General features: G+C 34.4%; 1 protein-coding gene across 14 annotated transcripts in view; it reads left to right on the plus strand.

Moving 5' to 3' along the window:
• MYCBP2 (MYC binding protein 2) overlaps positions 1–23,870 on the plus strand; it is a 256,390-nt gene that overhangs the window by 146,869 nt on the left and 85,651 nt on the right. For 10 of the 14 annotated variants that reach the window (XM_016216450.2, XM_016216454.2, XM_016216451.2 and 7 more), the window contains 7 exons: positions 1,317–1,542; positions 2,524–2,642; positions 3,259–3,346; positions 6,033–6,085; positions 8,166–8,338; positions 9,597–9,741; positions 16,618–16,833. In XM_016216450.2, the coding sequence (XP_016071936.2) occupies positions 1,317–1,542; positions 2,524–2,642; positions 3,259–3,346; positions 6,033–6,085; positions 8,166–8,338; positions 9,597–9,741; positions 16,618–16,833 (1,020 nt within the window). The remainder of the gene's footprint in view (positions 1–1,316; positions 1,543–2,523; positions 2,643–3,258; positions 3,347–6,032; positions 6,086–8,165; positions 8,339–9,596; positions 9,742–16,617; positions 16,834–23,870) is intronic. The other 4 variants (XM_016216449.2, XM_016216456.2, XM_016216461.2 and 1 more) reach the window with 1 other exon arrangement.

Here is a 23,870-nt window from a genome sequence, read left to right on the forward strand (position 1 = left end):
TTACTTTTGCTAGATGTTGACAAATTCCCTTACACAGAGTTTTGCGTACCCATCAACAATGAAAGAGAGTGCCTGTTTTCTCACAGCCTCCCTAATAGAGTATATGTTTAAATTTTGGGCTGTTTGCCAACAGAATGAGAGAAATGGTATCTCAGTTGAGTTTTAATTTAGTTTTATGTTATTATGAACAAAGGTGAACTTTTTATTTAAATGGAGAATTTTTAAAATCCTTTACTAAAAATGTTTGCCTTAGTTCTAGGAAATTTTTTTAGATTAATAGTATACTTAAGAAATTGTTAAGGCTCATGTTATATTCTACAACTAATTCATAGTTTGCTATTTGACATGGACCTGCTTAACTGTAATTTGACTACCATGAAGGAATTCTCTCTTTGATGGTGGTGACAGAAGCTTAAAAGTGGCATTTAAAGTACATGTAATTATTTGCCATTATAAACTCGTATACATAGTAAAACTTTAGGTTACGAAAATACAAAAATCTAGGTTTTTATCGTGTATGTGTGTGTGTGTTTATATTTTCATAATATATGAAGATTTTTTGCTAATTAAAACAAACATTTGTAATAGATACTATGAATGCTAGATAACCTAAAAGTGACTAAAACCTTACATTTTAGTAATTTCTTCATATTCCATTAATATATCTATATTTTATAGGTAAAATTTTATTTTAATTTGTCGACTTATATTCCTTAAATGTATATTTTCTGAAATGGAAAATGTATTATATAAGTAAACTTTTCCACATAAAAATCAGATAGCTGAATGTGTGTGGATCTTAAGTAGCTTTGTAATATTTTTTATAATGATAGTGTATATTTACAAATATTTTTTTAAAATATGTCTTTATTGATTTCAGAGAGAGGAATGGAGAGATAGAAACATCAGTGATGAGAGAATCATTGATTGCCTGCCTCCTGCATGCCTCCCACTGGGGGTCGAGCCCGCAACCTCGAGCATGTGCTCTGACCGGAAATCGAACCGTGATCTCCTGGATCATAGGTCAATGTTCAACTGCTGAGCCATGCCAGCCGGGCTACAAATATTATTCATGTAATATCAGCCCAATGTTAAGTAGAAAGCAATAGGTATTGCAAGTGGGGAGTAGGCACAGTTCATATTGAACATTAATACCGTGATTTCTGATCATATTAATCTATTAGTTCCCTACTTAAAAATTATTTTACAAATACGTTGAAAGCATCATATGTGCAGTATGACGTCCTCTTTTTAAGAGAAAAAGCAAAAATCTAATTCTTAACAAATGCAAGTATCCTGTTGTCTGCTGACCTCAGGTAACATTTCCAGAATGTGTACGATGGATGACCATCGAGTTTGACCCTCAGTGTGGTACTGCACAATCAGAAGATGTCCTCCGTTTGTTGATTCCAGTCAGAACTATTCAGAATTCAGGATATGGACTAAAATTGACATCTGTTCATGAAAATCTTAATTCCTGGATAGAATTAAAGAAATTTTCAGGATCTTCTGGGTGGCCTACTATGGTTTTAGTGTTGCCAGGTAAGTTATTTTTTCTCTTCTGTTTTTCATGGTAAAATATATGCATTTATGATCATTATGTTTAGTGAGGGTAAATCATTGAAAATGTTTATTTAAGTTTTAAAAGAATTTCTTCAAGACCTACTATGTATCTGGATTGCAGTTGAGAAGCAAAGAAAACTCTGGGTAAGGGGTGGCATATCGTGACCAAATTTTAGAAGAGAGAATGGAAGCAGAGAGTTAATATTGAGGAGTGGCTGTCTATAGTTGGGATCAAACTATAGAAAAGTAGATTAGACTTTTTCCCAGTAAGTGGTAAATCTCAAGAACTTACTAAGAACACCTTCCTTTCAAGGAAATTGGTGAATCACGTAGCCTACTGAGTTACGTTCAAGTTATTGTTCTTAGTCCTTTATGTGCCTGCGTGTGCTCGTGAACACATACGTGTGTGCGTGCGTGCGTGCGTGTGTGTGTGTGTGTGTGGTGTGAGAGAAAGAGAATGAGATCACTCTTGTTACTGCTGTTACTGGTGTTTTTCTGTAAAAAAAGTTTGTAACTAAGCTTTTAAAAGTATATGTAGTCTATTGTGTTTTTAACCAACCAACCGTAACTATTCTTATAATCCCCCAAACTAATAGCCAATTTGAATTCAGAGGCTTTTTTTCTTCTAGTCAGACCTGTTTTATTTGTGAAGACATCAAAGTCAAATACCAGGGTAGAGAATTGTTCTTTAGTAATTGACAGGTAATTAGTTGCTCATGTAACTTAAAGGTAGGATGTTTGATTAAGGCAAATTTGATATAAAGAAAAATCTAACAGTTCACTTGGGATGGTTCCATTGTTTCTAGTGTTCTTTTAGCACAGGTTTGTTCAAGTAGGTAGAGGAACCCTTCCAAAATGACTAGGCTTTTAGAATCTGATTTGTTTTGCTACCTATCTTGAGATGGATAAAATATAAAAGTTGTTTCAGGTTTTGAATTTAATGTTAGCTTTTTTTCTTAGGAAATGAAGCCCTTTTTTCATTGGAGACTGCATCAGATTATGTGAAAGATGACAAAGCTGCTTTCTATGGTTTCAAATGTTTTGCAATTGGATATGAGTTTAGCCCTGGACCTGATGAGGTAAGAATGAATTATCATCTCATTCTGTTAAGGTAAATTGTGTTTCTAAGTGCTGTTATTTACTTAAATTTATTTTCTGCCTATATTTAAGAAGTCTGAAATTTATTTTAAGCTAGAGTATATACTTTAAAATATTTTGTAGTTTAATTGTGTGCAGTAGTTTGTTTTTGCTGCTTTTAATACATGAAGAGGATGGAGTCAGTGTAACATGACCCAGCCTTTGAAGACTTAGTGTGATTGCGTCTGTTCCAAACCAGCTCAAAAGTGGTTAACATTTCTGAATAAATAACTGAACCTGATTTCACAATGAGACCAACTTAATAACTCTTCTAAATGTTTTAAATCATACAATAAAATAAAATCAAGGTGAAAAATGATCATGTTACCTCAAAGGAATGAATGAAAATTCTTTGGATGATGAACCTGTTGGCCAAAACCTTATAACCAGCATAAGACATAATATTGAATCTCTTCTACTCTTAATTTAACCGTTAGCTAACACATGCTTCCTTCCAGTTTCAAAAGTTACGCTTGAATGCAAGACACATTTGTTGATTACTCACATTATCTTCTAAATATTTTTTAAAGCAGCTGATACATTTTTGCAATTCTACAGGGAGTCATTCAGTTGGAAAAAGAATTAGCCAATCTTGGTGGGGTTTGTGCAGCAGCTTTGATGAAAAAGGATCTGGCACTTCCTATTGGTAAGTCTGGTCAAGTACTAGATGTTCGTTTATAATTTTTTTTATTTTATTTTAGGAATAGAATATGCTTATTATAGAACATTCTGAAAATAGATTAGCAAATGAATTTCCTAGTCACATACACTCATGAGCAATAACTGCTTAATATACTGGTAGTTTGGGATTTTTAAAATGGAGACTGAAGAGTATACTGTAGTCTTATTAATTCATACACACACACACACACACACACACACACACACACACACACACCCCTCCTTACCCACATACATGCTATGTGCCAGGCACTGGTTTAGGCACTGGATGTATAGTATAAAACCAAAAGTTTGAGATACTTCTTAACTATTCTAGTGGACATATAAAGTAGACAATTTGAACTCATTGTTTGGAATTCAGGGAACAAGTCAATGAAAATGTCATTTGAACACAGATGATACTTAAATACATGGGACCATACGAACAGTGAGCTAGGAGGAGAATGCAAATGAGAAAGACAAGAGCCCAGGATTAAAGCTGAGAACTTGCCAGAATTTCAAAGGTGGACAGAATAGGAAGAAGAAAACTGCAAAAAAACTGTGAAGAAGCAACAGCCAATGGATTAGGAGTTAAACCAAGACAGTGGATATTTACAGGATTTTCAAATGCTGCTGAGAAGTCAAATAAAATCTATCCTTAGATTGAAAAACCTGCTAATTATATACTCAATAAGAAATGTGTCAGTAAGCCCTGGCTGGTGAAGCTCCATTGGGTCGTCCTTTGCACTGAAGGGTTGCTGGTTCTCTTCCCAGTCAGGGCACATGCCTGGGTTGTGGGCTCAACCTCCATTAGGGAGCATGCAGGAGGCAGCAGATCAATGTTCCGCTCTTGAATCGATGTTTCTCTCTCTCTCCCCACCTGTCTTTCCCCCTCCCTTCTCTCCCCCCTCCCTTCTCCCTCTCTCTCTAAAAATCAATTTTTAAAAATCTTTTTAAAAGAAATATATCAGTAAAATGAGAGAGATAATGCCTTTTAGAGTAGAAAGAGAATGGAAAGTGAGGAAGGGGATCAAGGCTGAATATAGATAGCTCTTTGGAAGAGTTTTCATGTGAGGCAGAACAGAGAAATGAGGCAATGGCAGAAATGGTACCTCTTTATATGATTTAAATTTGTATAATATGTAAGTTGATTTATAATCAAGATGGCAAAGATGAAAATAAAATTTAAAATACTTATTCTATGGTGTTTAAACATGGTTTAACATTTTATTTCACCATATTTGGGGAATAAAACGTATTATTTTTGCCCCCCCAGTGCTCATCCCCAAAAGTTCATCTGTATCTCTTTCCTCGGAGACTATCTTTCCCACTTGACCCTTTCTTTCTTCCCTTCTCTTTCTCTACTCTTTTTTCCTCTCTATTTACTTTCCCCTTCTGCTCCCTTTCACACTTCTCAATTCCCTTGTTCCTACTTAATATTGATATATATATATATAACACCTATATGTTATATATATGAGGAAACAGATATAGCGTATATAACATGTATGTAACATGTATATAACACGCATGTATATATGTTATATATATGAGGAAGGAAATGAGATATCTTTTCTATTCATATGAGGAAAATTGGTACAATGTCTTTGGAGGAAATTTGTGAATAACTTCAAATTTTACATGCTTATACTTTTTGATGTAGCAATTTTATACATATTTGCACAAATGCTTAAAAATGTTATAAGATAGATTAATATAACAGTGCTTGTTATTGTAATACCTTGAAGTAATCAAAATGTGTATCAATTGGAAACTGGTTAAATAAGTAATGTACATCCATACATTGTGAAGTAATGTACATCCATACAGCTGTTAAAAAGCAACAATGAAAAAATATGTCCTGACCAAGAAAGATGTCCAAATTATATTAACAGAAGAGCAAGTTGCAGAAGAGGGTCCTATTTTTGCCAGCATTATCTTATATATGTATAAATAAATAAATAAATACACACACACACACACACACACACACACACACACACACCCGTGGGTATGTTGACACATACATACATAGATTTGTTATTTGTAACAAATTTCCTAGAACAATACATAAGAAACTGTTGACATTATGTTTGGGAGGGGGGTGGTGGCAGAATTATTCATTCTGTACCTTAGTATAATTTGAATACTTTCCTTTGAACATGTATTACTTCAGTAGTAATAGTTTGTAAATTATACTATGAAAGAAAATTCAGTAAATAAAATATGTTCTACATTAAGCAGTAAAGGAGAAAATGACTAGAGGATACAGTCACCACCTCCTTTTTTCCTGCAAGTTACTGTTGTTTACTAAAAGTGTAGCTTCTTTATAAGCTAACCAAAATAAAAAGGCTCAGATTCTGAATAATCAGTTTCCTCATGTTTTTTTGTAAAGAAGTAAATACTCAAAATTACACATTTATATGCATAGGTATAGTATAAATCTTTTACAAATCACTCGATGCATTTTGAATATTATTTTGAGAATTATGACTTATATTCACACTGAAAATTACATTTTAAAATGTAAACCACTGAGATTTATCCAGAATGATGACAGTTCTTTTCAATCTGGAATATCAGAATTGTGAAAAAAAAGTATAAAGAATGCAAAAGACTAGACAGTTAAATGAAGTATTGATATACTTTAGTAAAACCTCTCATTTACACAGCAGGTAATGAATTAGAGGAAGATCTTGAAATTCTTGAAGAGGCTGCATTACAGGTATTGTCCCAAACATTGTATGAATAAAGTTTGCACATTAATTAAAACCAGTATATTCACTTAGAGCAACCTTATTTTTCTTGAAAATAGGACTCATTCATTAAATACTTTATTCTATTCATTGGTGGTTAAAAAGATAAATAACTTAAATTTCTTCCCCTTGATGGGAAAGACTCATGTGAGCCCTTGCTTGGTGGATGTTAACAAAGGTAAATCCTTTGGGAGAAAGATCTACCAAGTGCCAAGGGTGTTAGGGAAGGCATTGCAGAGCTATGGGCATGTAAAGTTTTATTGACCCGTTAGATTAAGGGATAATGAAGTGTTAGTTAGTAATTTAAATAATATCCACAGAACACTCTGTAGTTTACAATATCTTTATTATCTATTTTTGTAGTTACACTTTGAGGTCAGTATTATCTCTTGTATCGTACGTACAATTGCAATTAACCAAAGTTCAGAAAAGTTGTGCAACTTGTCTAAGAATTCAGCTAACTGGGAAATAAAGGCTAGTATCTAGGTCTTCTAATACCTGCGACTAGTGGTTTATATTGCATTTCCTGAGATAAATTGATCATAGCAGTAATAATAAAAACAAACATTTATTTTATCTTAATTTTATCAAGTACTATTTCAAACACTTTGCATATTTTTAACTAATTTAGTCCTCACAACAACTCTATGAATTTGACTCTTATCTCCATTTACAAATAAGGAAACTGAGGCAAGGAAAATAAGTAATGTGCCCAGATGTCACACATCTAATAAACAACTGGGCTAGAATTTGACCTCTGGCAGTTCGGTGACAAAGCCCATGACCTTGATCACTATGCTTTAATCATAGAGACCCATAGTGTCCTCATAATGTTAAGAAACCAGCTTTTGTTTTTGTTTTTAAAAAAGTTAAATCTTTGTACCTTAAGATACAAAAATAAAAATTCAACAGACATTTAATAAACACAATATTCTAGTTAAGGAGAACCATCACAAAGCTCATACATTATAGGGCTTATTATAGTTTATAAAATGTCACTTAGGCCAGATATAAAGAGATCTTTATTATCGCAATAGTGCTGCTGATCAATAAAAGAAATAAAGTCCCAAATTGCCCACCTTTTTGGCATGTAAGGTAGTTGTGGTGGTGGTCTAACATGTATTAAACACCTTCTACTTCTTAGGCAATGCAGTGTGCATTTTATATGTGTCATTTAATTTAAATTTCATAACCACAGAAGTTAGGTGTTATTTGGTCACCAGTTTATACATTTTACAGATTTAGGCAGGTCTGTAACTTGTTAGCTCATGAGAACACACCTATAACTTGTCCAAAGCCACACTTCAAACTCAAATCTGTTTGATTTTAAAGATCATGATTTTTGAAATTGCATAGCTTGTAGGATGCAAATTGTATAAATTTGATAGTACTGCAATATAATCCTTTTCTATGAAAAATCCTTTGTTTTTAAATTTATTATATAGTCATTTAAAAGCTTCTAGAGTTTTCAGCATTTAAAGCAGGTCTTTCTAAAACATAGCTTTACTTGTCAGATAGGTGAGAACTAAAATTTCAGTTTTATATGCTTCTTTTTCTTCACTTCAGACAGGCTTAGACAGACTAATGCAATTTATGTACAGCCACAGTCAAGCTTCCATCTACTTTTTGCCCAAGTCTAGAACATGGTACCCACCCACCCAAGAGAGTAGACACATCTATGCATGGTAGCTGCCAATAATGGGGAGACAAAAAAAGGGAGACCTCCACAGCTGCCTACAGAAGGGAGCCCTGGCCCTGCCAAATGGGGATGTAATATGGAAAGGGCTAGAATGAGAGGAGTTGCACCTTTCCATTGGCATGCAGATCTCATAAGTCACTTTTTTTGTGTAAGGAAAGAGACTGAAAGTTATTTTTCTATATTTTTTCCTCCTGGAAGTTGTTCTCTTTATAGGCCAAAGGAACACCTGGAGCATGGGGAGAAAATGATTTCCCCAAACAGGTCTATCAAAAATTGTTTGCAAGTTCAAAATTTCATGTATTTAAAGTTTTATATTTTAAAATATATAAATGTTCTTGTTTGCCCAACAGGTGTGCAGAACCCATTCTGGTATTCTTGGAAAGGGTTTAGCTCTTTCTCATTCACCAACTATATTAGAGGCACTTGAAGGAAACCTACCACTACAAATCCAAAGCAATGAACAGTCCTTTCTGGATGATTTTATTGCTTGTGTTCCAGGATCAAGTGGTGGAAGGCTTGCAAGGTAAGGCACTTTAAGTACTACAATTACTTACTTTCAGGGCTTGCCTCAGTTTTCATTTCTGAAGAGAAATGCAAGGGGAGTCATTAGGATGTTGAATGCTGCCTAAAATCTGGTTTTTGTATTTTGAACTTGTTGAAACATAAAATGGTAGTGAACATTTCAAAATGTTTTTTAAATATATGATAGTTGTTAGTTGATTATTTTAAAGTTTCCTAGATGAGCTTTTATTTTAAAAATATTTGAAATACATGGTTTAATTGAGAAGTCTGTGTTTTAGATAGTAATATTTAATATCTAACTAAACTCCTAAATTTATTACTATATTTTATTCTAATAATGTAAGTTTTTTTCCAAATCTACAACTAATAGAAATATAAATTTAGAATTAAAATCAAATAATTTGAGGTTGTAGAGTTCTCATTTATTTTCTTGTGGTTGTTTTTTTTAAGCTTAAAAAAAAAATGCTGGCTTGTGTGATTTTGCAATATGGAAACCTAACTTTATTCTAGTTTTAATTTTAAAAATACAGAGATTACTCTTTAGTTTTTAAAAACCAAAATGGTGATTGGAAAAGAATAGAAAATCTTTTAAGTCAGCCTCATTGCTGTCTTTGTGGACGTTTTTATACATGACAGAATTACCTATTACTCATCTCACAGGGTAGCTTGAATGTTGATTATGAAATGAATGCAGCAATGGCTTTCACAAAGTATAGAAAATTGGCAACATTTATATGGAAGGGAAGGTAATGAGGGAGGATAGTTGAGAAATTCTATACAGAGAAGATGGTCAGTGCTTCTTTAACCTAACTACTCTCAAGCAAGCAGAATTCCATTTTTGTCCCTGCTTTTACAGAGAAGCTGCTTTTTCTCTGGTTATTAGGCTGACAAGTTAAGGCTGGCCTTCCTTAGTAAAAATTAGTGTACTTGAAATTTCAAATTATACTTGCTCTAAATTCATTCCCTTGGTTATTTTAAATCAACCGTACTTAAAATTTCAAGTTTTCTGAATTAAAAATTTCTATTTGTAAACCTCAGAATTCTATTTCATATGCTTTGGCATATTTTTAAGTGAATTCATCATTAACAATTTCCTAGGAAAACACAGTGATTATCACTGAATCAGAAATGAAGACATTGTTTTGGCATTTTGATACAAGTTTTATTCGTTTGGTTTAATTTCATGTTAATCATTGAAGATATTGGTGAATGTGTTTTTTTGTTTGTTTGCTTGCTTGTTTTTTTTTCATTACTGCTAGGTGGCTTCAGCCAGATTCCTATGCTGATCCTCAGAAAACATCTTTGATCCTGAATAAGGATGATATTCGTTGTGGCTGGCCTACCACTATAACTGTTCAAACAAAAGACCAGTATGGGGATGTGGTCCATGTTCCCAATATGAAGGTAATTCTATCAAAGTTAAAGAAGTGGGCATCTAGGCACTGATGGTAACTAATAAAATTTCAGAAATGGCAGGTATCTAGAGGACCCACTTTACATATATGTAATGGAGGAAGCCAAAAAATTGTTTAAATGACTCGTTTATATTATTAGTATCTGATTTTCCAAGTTAAATGTTTGTTTTTTACATTTTGCTAGGTGCTATAATGGTGCAAAAGAAGGATAGAGAGTGTCCATAATATAGTGCGCTAAGCACGTAGAAGGAAGGCCCTCAATACACAGTGATTGAATAAATCAATAAAAGAATACATTTTAAAATTTTGCATATATATTTTTAAAACTCAAATACATTCTAACCATTCTGTACTACTGCAACAACATTGAAAATATAATAATGATATTTATTAAATTAGAAATAAATGAATTTGGATTGTAAAAGAGTGCAAAAATGTAAATAGTCATGTGCTGTATTGGTGAGTGTAGTTCTTTGGATACCTCTTCCCTGGGTCATTAATTAATAAAGACATTTAGAACATATCGTAATATATAAAGTAAAATCCTTTGTGATATCTATTAATGTAAATATCTCATTTAAAACTTCTGTTATAGTTCTGAGAAAAATCAATATTGAATGAAAATTTGTATAGGCAGTCTGTAGCTGCCCCACACCTCAAAGTTACTGTATTACGAAGTGACTTGATTGTTTGTAGCTTAGTGTTGATTAGTCCCCAAAATCGCTTTTAATTACAGAGCAGATAATTTTACCTCAATATTACTTTTAGTAGAACTAACTACTTAGTACATTCTTTGATTTGTACTATGAAGAAACACTGTGCCAGTGGAACCTTTCACCTGACTCATAGTAAAAAAGACAAGAGCCATATAGTTCACGTCTTAAGACCAGTAAATAAAACTCTATGGAAAAGTATTTGAACCCGACACTAAACAAAAATCAGGCTTTACCAATGGCTTTCAAATATATAGGCTGGAATGTTATATATTCTTAATTACATACAATATATATAATACATATTTACACAGTATGCTGCACTATGGTATTTTCTCTTATATTTTACTTTTTTAAGGAAGATAATGCCCCATCAAAATGATTTCATGCCCACTATGAATTAGTCTATGGAATACATAAAGCAAATTAAAAGGAAAAAACCCGAATGGAGAATAAAGTAATACTGATAATGACACACACACACACACGACTCTTGAGGAAAGAATTTTTATCACAATACAATACACATTAATATGTTGAGGGGCAAATGTATTATTCACTAAGTATATGTAGTGAGTTGTTAAATCCAGTCTTTGAGCCCACAATAAGTTCCTTATTCATGTGACTGCATTGTAATAACCATTTTCCAGGTCAGCATAACATTTTAATGTTCATAGGGTTATGCTTGTAGTGTTTCTTTAGTTGTATTTTCTCTTGTTTGCTTCCTGGCACCTTTTATTGTTGATTACTCCATTTTGGTATCTGGGTTGTTTATATCTTACATTTCAAAGTCAGGCTTTATGCTTTTATCTTTTGCTGTCTTCCTATTGGGTTTTTTTTTGCCCACATCACCTGTGTATTTTTCTGTACTCCCCTTTTTTCTTCTATATATTTGCTTCTCCTACTCTATCCCCCTTTACACTAAACTTCTTATGCATTATACTCAAAATCCATATCAGATTGATCTCTCATTTAGAAACCATATCTAGAAAATTTCTGTAAGTACTATTTAGGAAAAGAGAAAGTCACATAGGAAATAAAGGAGTAACAAAAATTCTTTAAAGGAAGCACAATTTGTAAAAGAAATCAGAATAGTTAGCATTCTATAGTATCTCAATACTTAGCGAGTAAAATTGTTCAGTGATTTACTGCAAGGTTCATGGGCAAATACACTTCTGTTAATTTATTTAGGGTGAATATAGTTGCTTAAAGATTAAACCAAAATAGCATGTATAAAAATAGTGGCTATAATTTAAAATAGAATATTTTAAAATATGAAGCTTTTTTCTTTTTTTATTACATTTAAAGTTTAAAGCTTTTAATGGTGGCAGTGTATATAAGTTTAAGAATTATACTGTATACCTTTAAACTTCTTGTTTTAAATATAAGAAGGATTTTTAATATTTTTAGGGCATTATATCAGTTCAAATATTGATCTAGCTTAATCCCAACTAAAGATAATGGTTATTTAATGGGACATATTTGCCAGCTGCACTTAATTTTATGTAGACAGCGTCTCTAACTCCCTAAAATGGCTTTAGTGAGAACAGTAAACATTACAGACATTGCACAGTTCTAGGATACCCCCTCAATTACTTAAGTAATACAGTTACTTTCATTTAACCTACCCTTCCTATTTCTGTAAAGGCCCTATTTTTGATTAGCTGTTCCTGCCAACCACAAAAGTAGAGTCCAAAAGGAACATAAGAAACTTTAAACCTCAGAATGATACTACCTGATAAAGAGCCAAATGGTATATAAATTGTAACTTTGTGATTGCCTAGTGATCAAGTGGTCTTTGCTAATGAGCAAACATACAAACAATAAAATGCTTTTTTTATAATTCCTGAAATTATATTTCTGAGTATTGTTTGTAAGATAATTTCTACTTTCAGTGTTTCAACATGCCTTAGCAAATCTGTTGTTTTTTAAAAAATATTTTTTTATTTTTCAGTTACAGTTGACATACAATAGTATTAGTTTCAGGTGTACAACCCAGTGATTTGACATTTATATAACTTATAAAGTGATCACCCCAGTAAATCTAATACCCATCTGACACCGTACATAGTCATTACAATGTTATTGACTATATTCCCTATGCTGTACTTTACATCCCCATGACTGTTCTATAACTACCAATTTGTACTTTGTAAGCCCTTCATCTTTTTCACCAAACCCCTACCCTCCCCCATCTGGCAACTGTCAAAATTTTCTCTGTATTTATGAGTCCTTTTTTCTTCTGCTTGTTCCTTTATTTTGTTTTTAGATTCCACATATGAGTAAATCATCAGGTATTTGTCTTTCTCTTTCTGACTTATTTCACTCAGCACAATACCCTCTAGGTCCATCCATGTTGTTGCGGATGGCAAGATTTCATTCTTTTTTATGGTTGAGTCATATTCCATTGTATATATGCGCCACTTTTTCTTTATTCATCTGTCGACGGACAGTTAGATTGCTTCAATGTCTTGGCTGTTACAGATAATGCTACAGTGAACATATGGATGCGTATGCTTTTTCTCTTTAGTGTTTTGGGTTTCTTTGTATAAATACCCAGAAGTGAAATTGCTGGGTCCTTTTTTTTCTCCTGTATAGCCTTGATTTTAAAGTCTGTTTTGTCTCATTTAAGTATTGCTACTCCAGCTTTTGGTTTTTTGTGTGTTTTTTGCTACTCCAGATTATGTTTGTTTGTTTCCAGTTTTCTTAAATATCTTTTTCCATCCCTTTACTTTCAGTCTGTGTGTATCTTTGATCTCTGAAATTAGTCACTTGTAGACAGCATTTTTAAGGGTCTTGTTTTCTTATCCATTCAGCCACCTATGTCTTTTGATTGGAGCATTTAATCCATTTGCATTTAAAGCAGTTATTGATAGATATGTATTGATTGCCATTTTATTTGATTTTTTTTATCTTTTTATTTTCTTCTTAAAGACAACCCTTTAACATTTCTTATAATACTGGTTTGGTGATGATGAACTCCTTTAGCTCCATCTTGTCTGGGAACCTCTTTATGTGGCCTTTAATTTTAAATAATCGCTGTGCTGGGTATCGTAATCTTGGTTGCAGGTCCTTGCTTTTCATCACTTTGAATATTTCATGCCAATCCTTTCTGGCCTGCAAAGTTTCTATTGAGAAATTAGCTGACAGTCTTATGGGAGCACCCTTGTAGATAGTAACTGCTTTTCTCTTGTTGCTTTTAAGATTCTCTCTTTGTCTTTAAACTTCGGCATTTTATTTATAATGTGTCTTGGTATGGGCCTCTTTGGGTTCCTCTTGTTTGGGCTCTCTGCGCTTCCTGGACTTGTATATCTATTTCCTTCACCAGGTTAGGGGAATTTTCTGTCATTTTTTTCAAATAGGTTTTCAATTCCATGCTCTCTCTCTTCTCCTCCTGGCACTCCCATGATGTGAATATTGGTGCACTTGACGTTATCCCAGAGGCTCCTTAGACTATCTTCATTTTTTTTTTATTCTTTTTTCCTTTTTCTTTTTTTTCTTTTTTTAAATATATCTTTATTGATTTCAGAGAAGAAGGGAGAGGGGGAGAGAGAGATATAAACATCGATGATGAGAGAATCGTCATTGATCAGCTGCCTCCTGCACCTACTCGGGGGACTAGGGATCGAGCCCATAACCTGGGCATGTGCCCTGACCGGGAATCCAACTACAATCCAACTACAGTTGATCCTAGGTCAATGCACAACTGCTGAGCCATGCCCGGCTGGGCTGGATTTTTTTTTTTTCTTTTTGCTGTTTTGATTAGGTGTCTTCTGCTCTCTTCCAAGTCGCTAATTCAGTCCTCTGCTTCATCTTACTCTACTGTTGATTCTCTATAATGTATTCTTTATTTCAGTTATTGCAGTCTTAATTTTTTAATGGCTCTTTTTTTATGATTTTTATCTTCATTTTTATGTTTCCTGTCTCTTTGTTGATGTTCTCACTGAGTTCATCTACTCTTCCCCTTAGTTCATTGAGAGTCCATATAACCATTGTTTTGAACTCTGCATCTGGTAGATTGCTTGTCTTCATTTTCGTTAATTCTTTCTCTGGAGTTTTGTTCATTCTTTCATTTTGGACATGTTTCTTTGTCTCCTCAGTTTGACTGCTTCCCTGTTGCTTATTTCTATGTATTAGGTAGATCTGCTACATCTCCGTGTCTTGGTAGAGTGACCTTATGTGGTAGGTGTCCTGTAGGGTTCAGTAGCACAGCCTCCCTAGCCACCTGAGCCAGGTGCTCCAGGTACGCCCCTTGGGCTGTGTGCACCCTTCTGTTGCAGTTGAGCCTTGATTGCTGTTGGCATGTCAACAGGAGAGATTTATTCCCAAGCTAATCTGTTGTGAAGACTGGCCATGGCTACAGCTGAAGAGATGCTGTGCAGGGGCTGACCCCACAGAGCAGGACTTGCTTCAGTGGGACTCTGGTGCCCAATGAGTCTGCCCCCTGGATGTGTTGCTTGTGGAGTTGTTTGGGTGGTTCTTTAGTGTGGTCCACCAGATATGCTAACTCTGGGGCCTCCCAGGAGGTGCAGGCCAAGATCAGCCACCTACTGTGCACTGCCCAGGGCCACTCAGCATGAACTACAAAGCAAACGCAAGATGGCTGCTACTTGTTGTGAACTTGGAGGTGCCCGGGAGATTCCAACCTGTGAACTGAAGCTGGCTGGTGCCGGGCCTGGGGGTGGGGCGGGGCGGGATAAATGGTAATGCGTGGTTTCTCCGGTAACTTCCTCCTGCACTTAAAAAGGGCTAAGTTCCAAATTAGACTTGCAAATATGGCTTTGGTATTTGACACCTCTGCTTGTGTAGTTCCTTGCTTGCTCCTTCTAGCGGCTTTTTTGGCTAAGTCTGTGCTTACCTCCTTGTTTATACTGTTCTTATTCAGTTTGTATTGTCCATGTAAACCTTTTCTCATAAAAAAAAAAAAAAAAAAAAGGAAGCTATAGGGACACCTCTTCCCAGCAGTGGAACCCTGGGGCTGGGGGCCTGGTGTGAGGCTGGGATCCCTCACTCTTCAAGGGGCACCTTCACAGCTGATATATCCCTCCTGATTTTTAACCTCCACACATGGGTGTGGGACCAGCCTGTTCGTTGTCTCCTCCCCTCCTACCAGTCTCCATGTGGTTTCTCTATATCCTTAATTATAGGACTTCTGTTCAGCTAGGTTCAGGCAGTTTTGAATAATGGTTGTTCCATAGTTTAGTTGTAATTTTCATGTGGTGGTGGGAGGATGCAAGTACTTAATTTATATCTACTTAACCTTCTTGACCAGAAGCCATGAATCTGTTCTTTGTATCTCTACAGTAAAGTAGATGAAGGATATCCTCATTTTATTGTTGAAGAGCTTGAGTTTGAAAGTTTAATTAGGTCCAGCCGGGCGTGGCTCAGCAGTTGAGCATTTACCTAGGATCCAGGAGATCAGGGTTCGATTCCCTGTCAGAGCACATGCCCGGGTTGCGGACTAGGCAGCCGATCGATGACTCTCTCATCATTGATGTTTCTCTCTCTCTCTCTCCCGCTCCTTTCCTCTCTCTAAAATCAATAAAGATATGCTTAAAAAAAAAAAAAAAAGTTTAATTAGATTGCTTAGATCAAATAGCTTATGTTGTTGACAGCTATCTAAAAGTACTCTTTCTGCACTAGAATAAATAAACATCTTTAGGCTTTAGGCATAAGATTTGTCTTATTATGTGTTAATTTTTAAGACTTAATCAATGGAGTACATTTTCTTCTGCAGAACAATATAGCTAAAATTGAGGTAAGTGCTTTAAAATTTGAGGAGAATGTGGGAAAGTATTGATACTTGAGTTACCAGATAAAATAATGTTAGTCCCATCAAGAATTAATGTAGATTCTGCTATCCTTTGCTGTACTTTATTAATGTTGGCATTTTTTTAATGTTTTGATACCTATGATTATTTATTCTAAAAAAAATGAGGTCTCTCTTTTATACTGTGTTCAGGATCTATATTGTGGAACCATTTTAAGGTCATTCTGGCACTGTTAACTAAGTCTTTGAAGGGAATTCCCAAGATGGACCACTCATAACATATGTTTATAGAATTATGAGTCCATAATTGTAAATTGTTTCTTTTCATATGTCACAGACAATTATACAATAATATTTGTTTTTTTAATAATATCTTGGTTAGGTGGAAGTGAAAGCTGTTCCTGTTTCTCAGAAAAAGACGTCTTTACAACAAGAGCAAGTAAAGAAACCTCAAAGGATTCCTGGCAGTCCTGCTGTAACGGCTGTGTCTTCTAATACTGACAAGACTTTTGGTGGACTGGCATCCCCAAAGCTGGATGTTTCATATGAACCAATGATAGTGAAGGAAGCTCGCTATATTGCTATAACAATGATGAAGGTAATTTATTTTACTTATCAGAAAATATTTCTTTTTTACTATTTAGTCATTTAACAAACATTTCAGCCACTCAAATTCAGACATAAAATTATAGGTCTAGTGAACAGTTGATAGATGGAAAACTTGTAATATATCTTTTAGGATGCTGATATTTTTCTTCAAAGAAGGTTTTCTTTTGTTTTTGGCAGACTTCTAGCAGGGATTACCAATAACAGATCAAGCTAATCCAATCAGAGATTGAAATGGTTGAAGATTGGATTTCATTTCCTGCAGAAGTACTTGTCTGTTTTCAATTTACCATTACTCTTGGGATATAGCCCTTCAGGGATTCAGAGTGTATCTAACCAGCCCCCTTCAATTTTGGGGTTCTTCAAATTCCAGGCTCATCTCTTTTGGTTCTTCAGAATTTTTAGCTTCCTGATATCTTCAGACTGATTTGAAAAATATATTTTGTCCAGCTTTTTTAGTTATCTTCAGAGGCAGCGTTAATCTAAACTACCAAGATGATCATTAATTGAAGCAGAAGTTGGGAATTTTGCCATTATTAGAATGAAGTGGTGAGCCATTCAAGGATTTTATTTAAAAGAATGGCACAATTAGATTTATGTTTTATAAAGATTATAATGGATTATGGAGAATGTGATTGGGTAGATGATCAAGAGTCATGGTTTAGTTTAAGTCTCTTTAGAAGAGTCTTGATTTAGTCTAGTGAGGTGTGCTGATCCCTTGGATTACAGAGTTGTCAAAATAGATTCAGGAGATATTTAGGCTCATTAGGACTTGGTGGCTAGTGGGGATGGAGTAAATAGAGAAAGAGGTAGGAAATAAAAAATGAAGTTTACATTTTGAGCTTGAGCAATGAGATTGATAATGTTGGAGGAGGGGCAGCTTTTGGTTGAGGAAAATAAGTTTGCAATGTGATGAGTTTTAGATATCTCTGAAATAGCCATATAAAGATACATATAAAAGGAAGTTGGATTACAAACCTGAAATGATCACAGTCTGACCTTAAGAAGAGTATTTGAGAATAATCAATTCATGCAGATAGATACCTACTTTCATGAGTGAAGAGAGAAGTTCCAGGACAGGATCCTGAGAAACACCAATGCAGTGATTCTCAAAATTTTGTCTACATCATAAATAAATTGATAATATAAGAAATCAAACTTTTGTCTTGATATAGATATGAATATTCTGACATGAATAATCAGGAGCACCTATTTTAAAAAGAGGTCAGTCATCCAAAGATGTAGATCTATTAGATTTAGAGAGAGGTTCAAGAATTTGCATATAAAACAAATTTGCATATAAAACAAATATAAAGAGTGATTCAAGGTCAAAACCTAACCTTCGAGAAGCATTGATTTACAAGATAGATAAGAAAAAAAAGAAAGAAGGAAAGGAAAAGGAAAACACACACACACGCACCAGCATTGATAAGAATACCAGCCAAAGCAGTGAGACATAACTAGGACTAGTGATTATTGTTGCCACTTTACCACCACTTTACATATAGTAACTTACTTAATCCTCACAGCAACCCTATATATTATGTTTTTATTCTCATTTTACATATGTGGAAACTGAAGCATGGAGAGGTTAAGTAACTTATCTAAGACTGGGAGTCTGACTCAAGATTTGATTTTCCTAATTACTCCCAACTGCCTTATGGCATGTCTTGAAAGCCAAGGAAAGAGTAGTTTAAGAAGGATTAACAGTGTTTTCCTGCAAAAGTGAAGTTTTGAAAAGGAGCTAGCGACAATGAATTCATCAATGCTCTTGGCAGTAGCAGTTTTATGGCATAGTGGATTAATGAAGAAGAAGTGAAAATACTAAAGGCAAAATGAGTATAGTTTTTCAAGATGTTTGGTTATAAAAAGAAACATTGGAAATGGAATTGAATAGAAACTTTTGAGTTTGAGATTGAATATAGAAAGACTTACATATTTTAATACTGATGAGACAATTGAAAGGAAGGAAACCATGAAGACAGTCTTCATGAGATAAAAATAATATCTAGCATTTAGGTGGAGCAATTAGCCTTAAACAGGAAGAATATTGCTTCTTTTCCTCTACCAGGAAAGGGAAAAGAACATAATACAGATGCTAGTAAATCTGTAGGTTGTACAGCCAAAAGAATTACTTATAACAGTAATTGTATTTTTAGGTTAGAGAGGGGAGTGATGAATCTTAGGGTCAGGATTTTGAAACAAAGGGGGAAAATGAAACCATTATGATGGAGAATTAAGGAGAACTGATTAGAAAGATTTTTCATACATCCTTGAATAATTGGTGGAAATTGAAGATCATACATTGCAGTGTGAGTCATATGAACATGGGTAAGATAATCATTTGGATTGATTCAGCATTGAATATTGCCAGCTAGTTCAACAAATGAATAGTGAGAGAAGGGAGTTGAGTATATGGTGGATAAAGAAAGCAACAGTGACCTTAAACAACACTCTAGATTAGATGGGTTTAATTTATATTTACATAACATTTCATCCCAAAGCAGCAGAATATACATTCTTCTCAAGTGCACATTCTCAAAGAGACCACATGTTAGGACACAAAATAAGTCTTAACAAATTAAAAGAAGATTGAAATCCTGTCAAGCATCTTCTAAGATCACAATGGCATAAATCTAGAAATCAATTACAATAAAACCACTCAAAACATTCAAACATACGGAAGCTAAATAGTATGTTATTAAACAATGAGTGAGTTAACAGTGAGATCAAGGAAGAAATAAAAAATTACCTGGAAACAAATGAAAATGGGCACACAACAACCCAAAATCTGTGGGACACAGGAAAAGCAGTCCTAAGAGGGAAGTTCATAGCATTACAGGCCTACCTCAAGAAGCAAGAACAATCTCAAATAAACAATCTAACCCTAAAAGAACTAGAAAAGAACAACAAGAAAAGCCCAGAGAAAGTAGAAGGAAGGAAATAGTAAAGATCAGAAATAAATAAAATAAATAATAAAGAGCAGAAATAAGTGAACTAGAGACTAAAAACGCAGTGCAAAAGATCAGTGAAAAGATCAATGAAGCCAAAAGCTGATTCTTTGAAAAGATAAACAGGATTGACAAACATTTAACCAGACTCATCAAGAAAAAAAAAAGAGGACCCAAATAAATAAAATCAGAAATGAAAGAGGAGAAGTAACAACTGACATCATAGAAATACAAAGGATTGTAAGAAAATACTGTGAACAACTCTGTCCCAACAAATTGAACAATCTGGACAAAATGCATATAATTCTAAAAACATACAATCTTCCAAAACTGAATCAGGAAGAATCAGAAAACCAGAATATACCAATTACAACTATTGAAATTGAAGCAGTAATCAAAAAACTCTCAGAAAGTGAAAGTCCTGGACCAGATGTCTTCACAGGGGAGTTTTACCAAACATTCAAAGAAGAACTAACACCTGTCCTCCTCAAACTATTCCAAAATATTCAAGAGGATTGAAGACTTCCAAACTCTTTCTATGAGGCCAGCATTATCCTAATTCCAAAACTAGATAAAGACACTACAAAGAAAGAAAATGATAGGCCATTTTTGATGAACGTAGATGCTAAAATCTTCAACAAAATATAAGCAAATCGGATCCAGCAATACATTGAAAAGATTAAAAATCCAGGCCAGTGTGGTTCAGCAATTGAGCATCAACCTATGATCCAGGAGATCTCGGTTCAATTCCCAGCCAGGGCACATGCCAGGGTTGTGGGCTCCATCCCCGGTGGGGGGTGTGCAGGAGTCAGCCAATCAGTGACTCTCTCTCATCATTGATGTTTCTATCTCTCTTTCTCCCTCCCTTTCTCTGAAGTCAATAAAGATATATTTTTTTTAAAAATTAAAAGCTGTGATCAAGTGGGATTTATTCTGGAATGCAAGATTGCTATATATTTGTAAATCAATAAATGTGATAACATCACATAAAATGAAAGATGAAAATCACATGATCATATCAATAGATGCAGAAAAAGCATTTGATAAAATCCAGCACCCACTTGTGATAAAAACTCTCAGTAAATGGGAACAGATCAATCATACCTGAACATAATGCAGGCCATATAGGAAAAACATACAGCCAACATCATACTCAATGAGCAACAACTACAAGCATTTCTCTTAAGATTGGGGAAAAGACAGGGATGTCCATTTTCACCACTCTTATTCAACATAGTACTGGGAGTCTAGCCACAGTGATCAGACAAAAAGAAATAAAGGGCATCCAGATTGGAAAGAAAGAAGTAAAACATTCATTCGCAGGTGACATGACATTGTACATAGAAAATCCTAAAGACATCCCCAGAAAACTACTAAATCTAATAAATGAATTTGGCAAAATAACAGGATACAAAATTGATACTCAGTAATTAGTTAGATTTTTATGTACCAATAGTGAACTATCAGAAAGCAAAACTAAGAAAACAATCCCATTCACTATTACAACCAATAATAATAATAATAATAATAATAATAATAATAATAATGTACCTAGGAATAAATTTAACCAAGGAGTTAAAAGACCTGCACTCAGAAAAGTATAGGACATTGAAGAAAGAAATTGGGGAAGATACAAGTAAGTGGAAGCATATACTGTGTTCATGGATTGGAAGAATTAACATCAAAATATCCATACTACCCAAAGCAATCTATATTAAGCACAATTCCTATTAAGATGCCAATGGCATATTTCACAGATCTAGAACAAATACTCCAAAAATTTATGTGGAACCAAAAAAGATCCAGAATAGCCTCAGCAATCTTGAGAAAGAACAAAGTTGGAGGGATCACAGTATGGGATATCAAGTTATACTGCACAGCCACTGTAATCAAAGCAGCCTGGTACTGGCCCAAGAACAGGCATATAGATCAATGGAACAGAACAGAGAACCCAGAAATCAACCCAAGGCATTATGCTCAATTAATATTGGATAATGGAGGCAAGATCATACAGTGGAGTAAAGGGAGTCTCTTCAATAAATGTTGTTGGGAAAATTGGACAGGTACATGGAAAAAAATGAAACTAGACCACCACTTGCACCATACACAAGAATAAACTCAAGATGGATAAAAGACGTAAACACAAACCACGAAACCATAAAAATCCTAGAAGAAACCATAAGCAGTAAAATCTCAGACATCTCTCGTAGTTTTTTTGCCAACTCCTAGAGCAAAGGAAACAAAGGAAAAAATAAACAAAAGGGACTACATTAAACAAAAAAAAACCCCTTCTGCACAGCAAAAGAAACCATCAACAAAATGAAAAGGGAACCCACTGTATGAGAGAACATATTTCCCAACGATACATCTGATAAGGGGTTAATTTCCAAAATATATAAAGAACTGTTAATACAACTCAAAACCAGGAAGACAAACAGTCTAATTAAAAAATTGGAAAAGTGTCTACCTGAATAGACACTTCTCCAAAGAGGACATATAGACGGCAAATAGGCATATGAAAAAATGCTCAACTTCACTAAGTATCACTGAGATGCAAATTAAAACCACAATGAGATATCACCTCACACCTGCCAGAATGGTACCATCAATAAATTGACAAACAAGTGCTTGAGGATGTGGAGAAAAGGGAACCCTAGTACACTGTTGGTGGGAATGCAGACTGGTGCAGCCACTGTGGGAAACAGTACAGAGTTTCCTCAGAAAATTAAAAATGAAACTACTTTTTGACCCAGTGATCCCACTTCTGGAAATATATCCTAAGAATCCCAAGACATCGTTTTGAAAGAATACATGCACCCCTATGTTCATAGTTACGTTATTTACAGTAGCTAAGATCTGGAAACAGCCCAAGTGCCAATTAGTAGATAAGTGGATAAAAAAGCTATGGTACATTGACACAATAGAATATTATTTGGCTATTTAAAAAAAACAAAGGAAATCATACCTTTTGTGACAGCATGGGTTGACCTTGATATTATTATGCTAAGTGAAATTAGCCAGTCAGAGAAACACAAATACCATGTGATGTTACTAATATGTGTAATCTAATGAACAAAATAAACTCACAAACAAAATGGAAACAGAGGCATGGATACCTGGAACAGACTGGCAGCTGTCGGAGGGGAAGGGGAAGGGGGGCCGGGGGGGGGGCTGGATGAAAGAAGGTGAAGGGATTAGCCAAGGAACTTACATGCATAACACATATGTGTGATGGAGAGAGGGAAGGGTTGGCAGGGGCTGGGTGGAGGTGGGCAAAGGGGGGAAATGGGGACATCTCTAATAGTATCAACAATAAAAATAAAGTTAAAATATATTTAAAAAGTATAAAATAATTAAATATACCTTAAAAAAAGAAAAAGAAAGGGCATTGAATCCTCATTGGTTTGGAAAGGAAAATGGGTGAGGATTTTGAGAGAGTGGAAAGGATAAGAAGGACTCGAAATCTAAAAATTGATATACTAGGGGTTACTAAGGTAGATAACTTAGCAGGCTGTTTTATTTTGATTTCATAAGGCCTATGACTTTTGCTAGGAGAGATTGAAATAAATTTTCAGTTAAGATTATTAAGGCTGATGAAGTGAAGGAACTGAAAAGCTAGAGTATTGGATGAGTTCTTCACTGACTATTAAATAATTCAAAGATAAACATTCTCATTTATTTCACTTTTTATTTAAGAGATTTTGTTTCTAGCCACCTTAACTCCCTAATCATTTTTTTAGTTTCCTATGAACATGCTTCCCTATGTATAATTGCTTTTGAAAATCTAGTTACCAGAACTGAAGGCAGTATATCAAGAATGTTCTGAGCAGCCCAAGGTTGAAGCATTTACAGAATGCCATTCCCAAACTGTCTCTTTGAAATAAGAATTCACATTGCAGAAGAGAGGATTTTGTTATACTATCCATTCACAGGTATTGTGTGCTGTCCAGTAGTGAGCCAGATTTTCTGGGGGATAGTTAGATATGGTTTCATTATAATAATACATTCATTATTATAAAATCTAATCATAGTAATATATTCATTATTAAATATATTACTATATATTTGAAGGAAAGAG

The sequence above is a fragment of the Miniopterus natalensis genome, chromosome 2 (assembly GCF_054644295.1).
Source record: "Miniopterus natalensis isolate mMinNat1 chromosome 2, mMinNat1.hap1, whole genome shotgun sequence".
Taxonomy (NCBI): Eukaryota; Metazoa; Chordata; class Mammalia; order Chiroptera; family Miniopteridae; genus Miniopterus; species Miniopterus natalensis.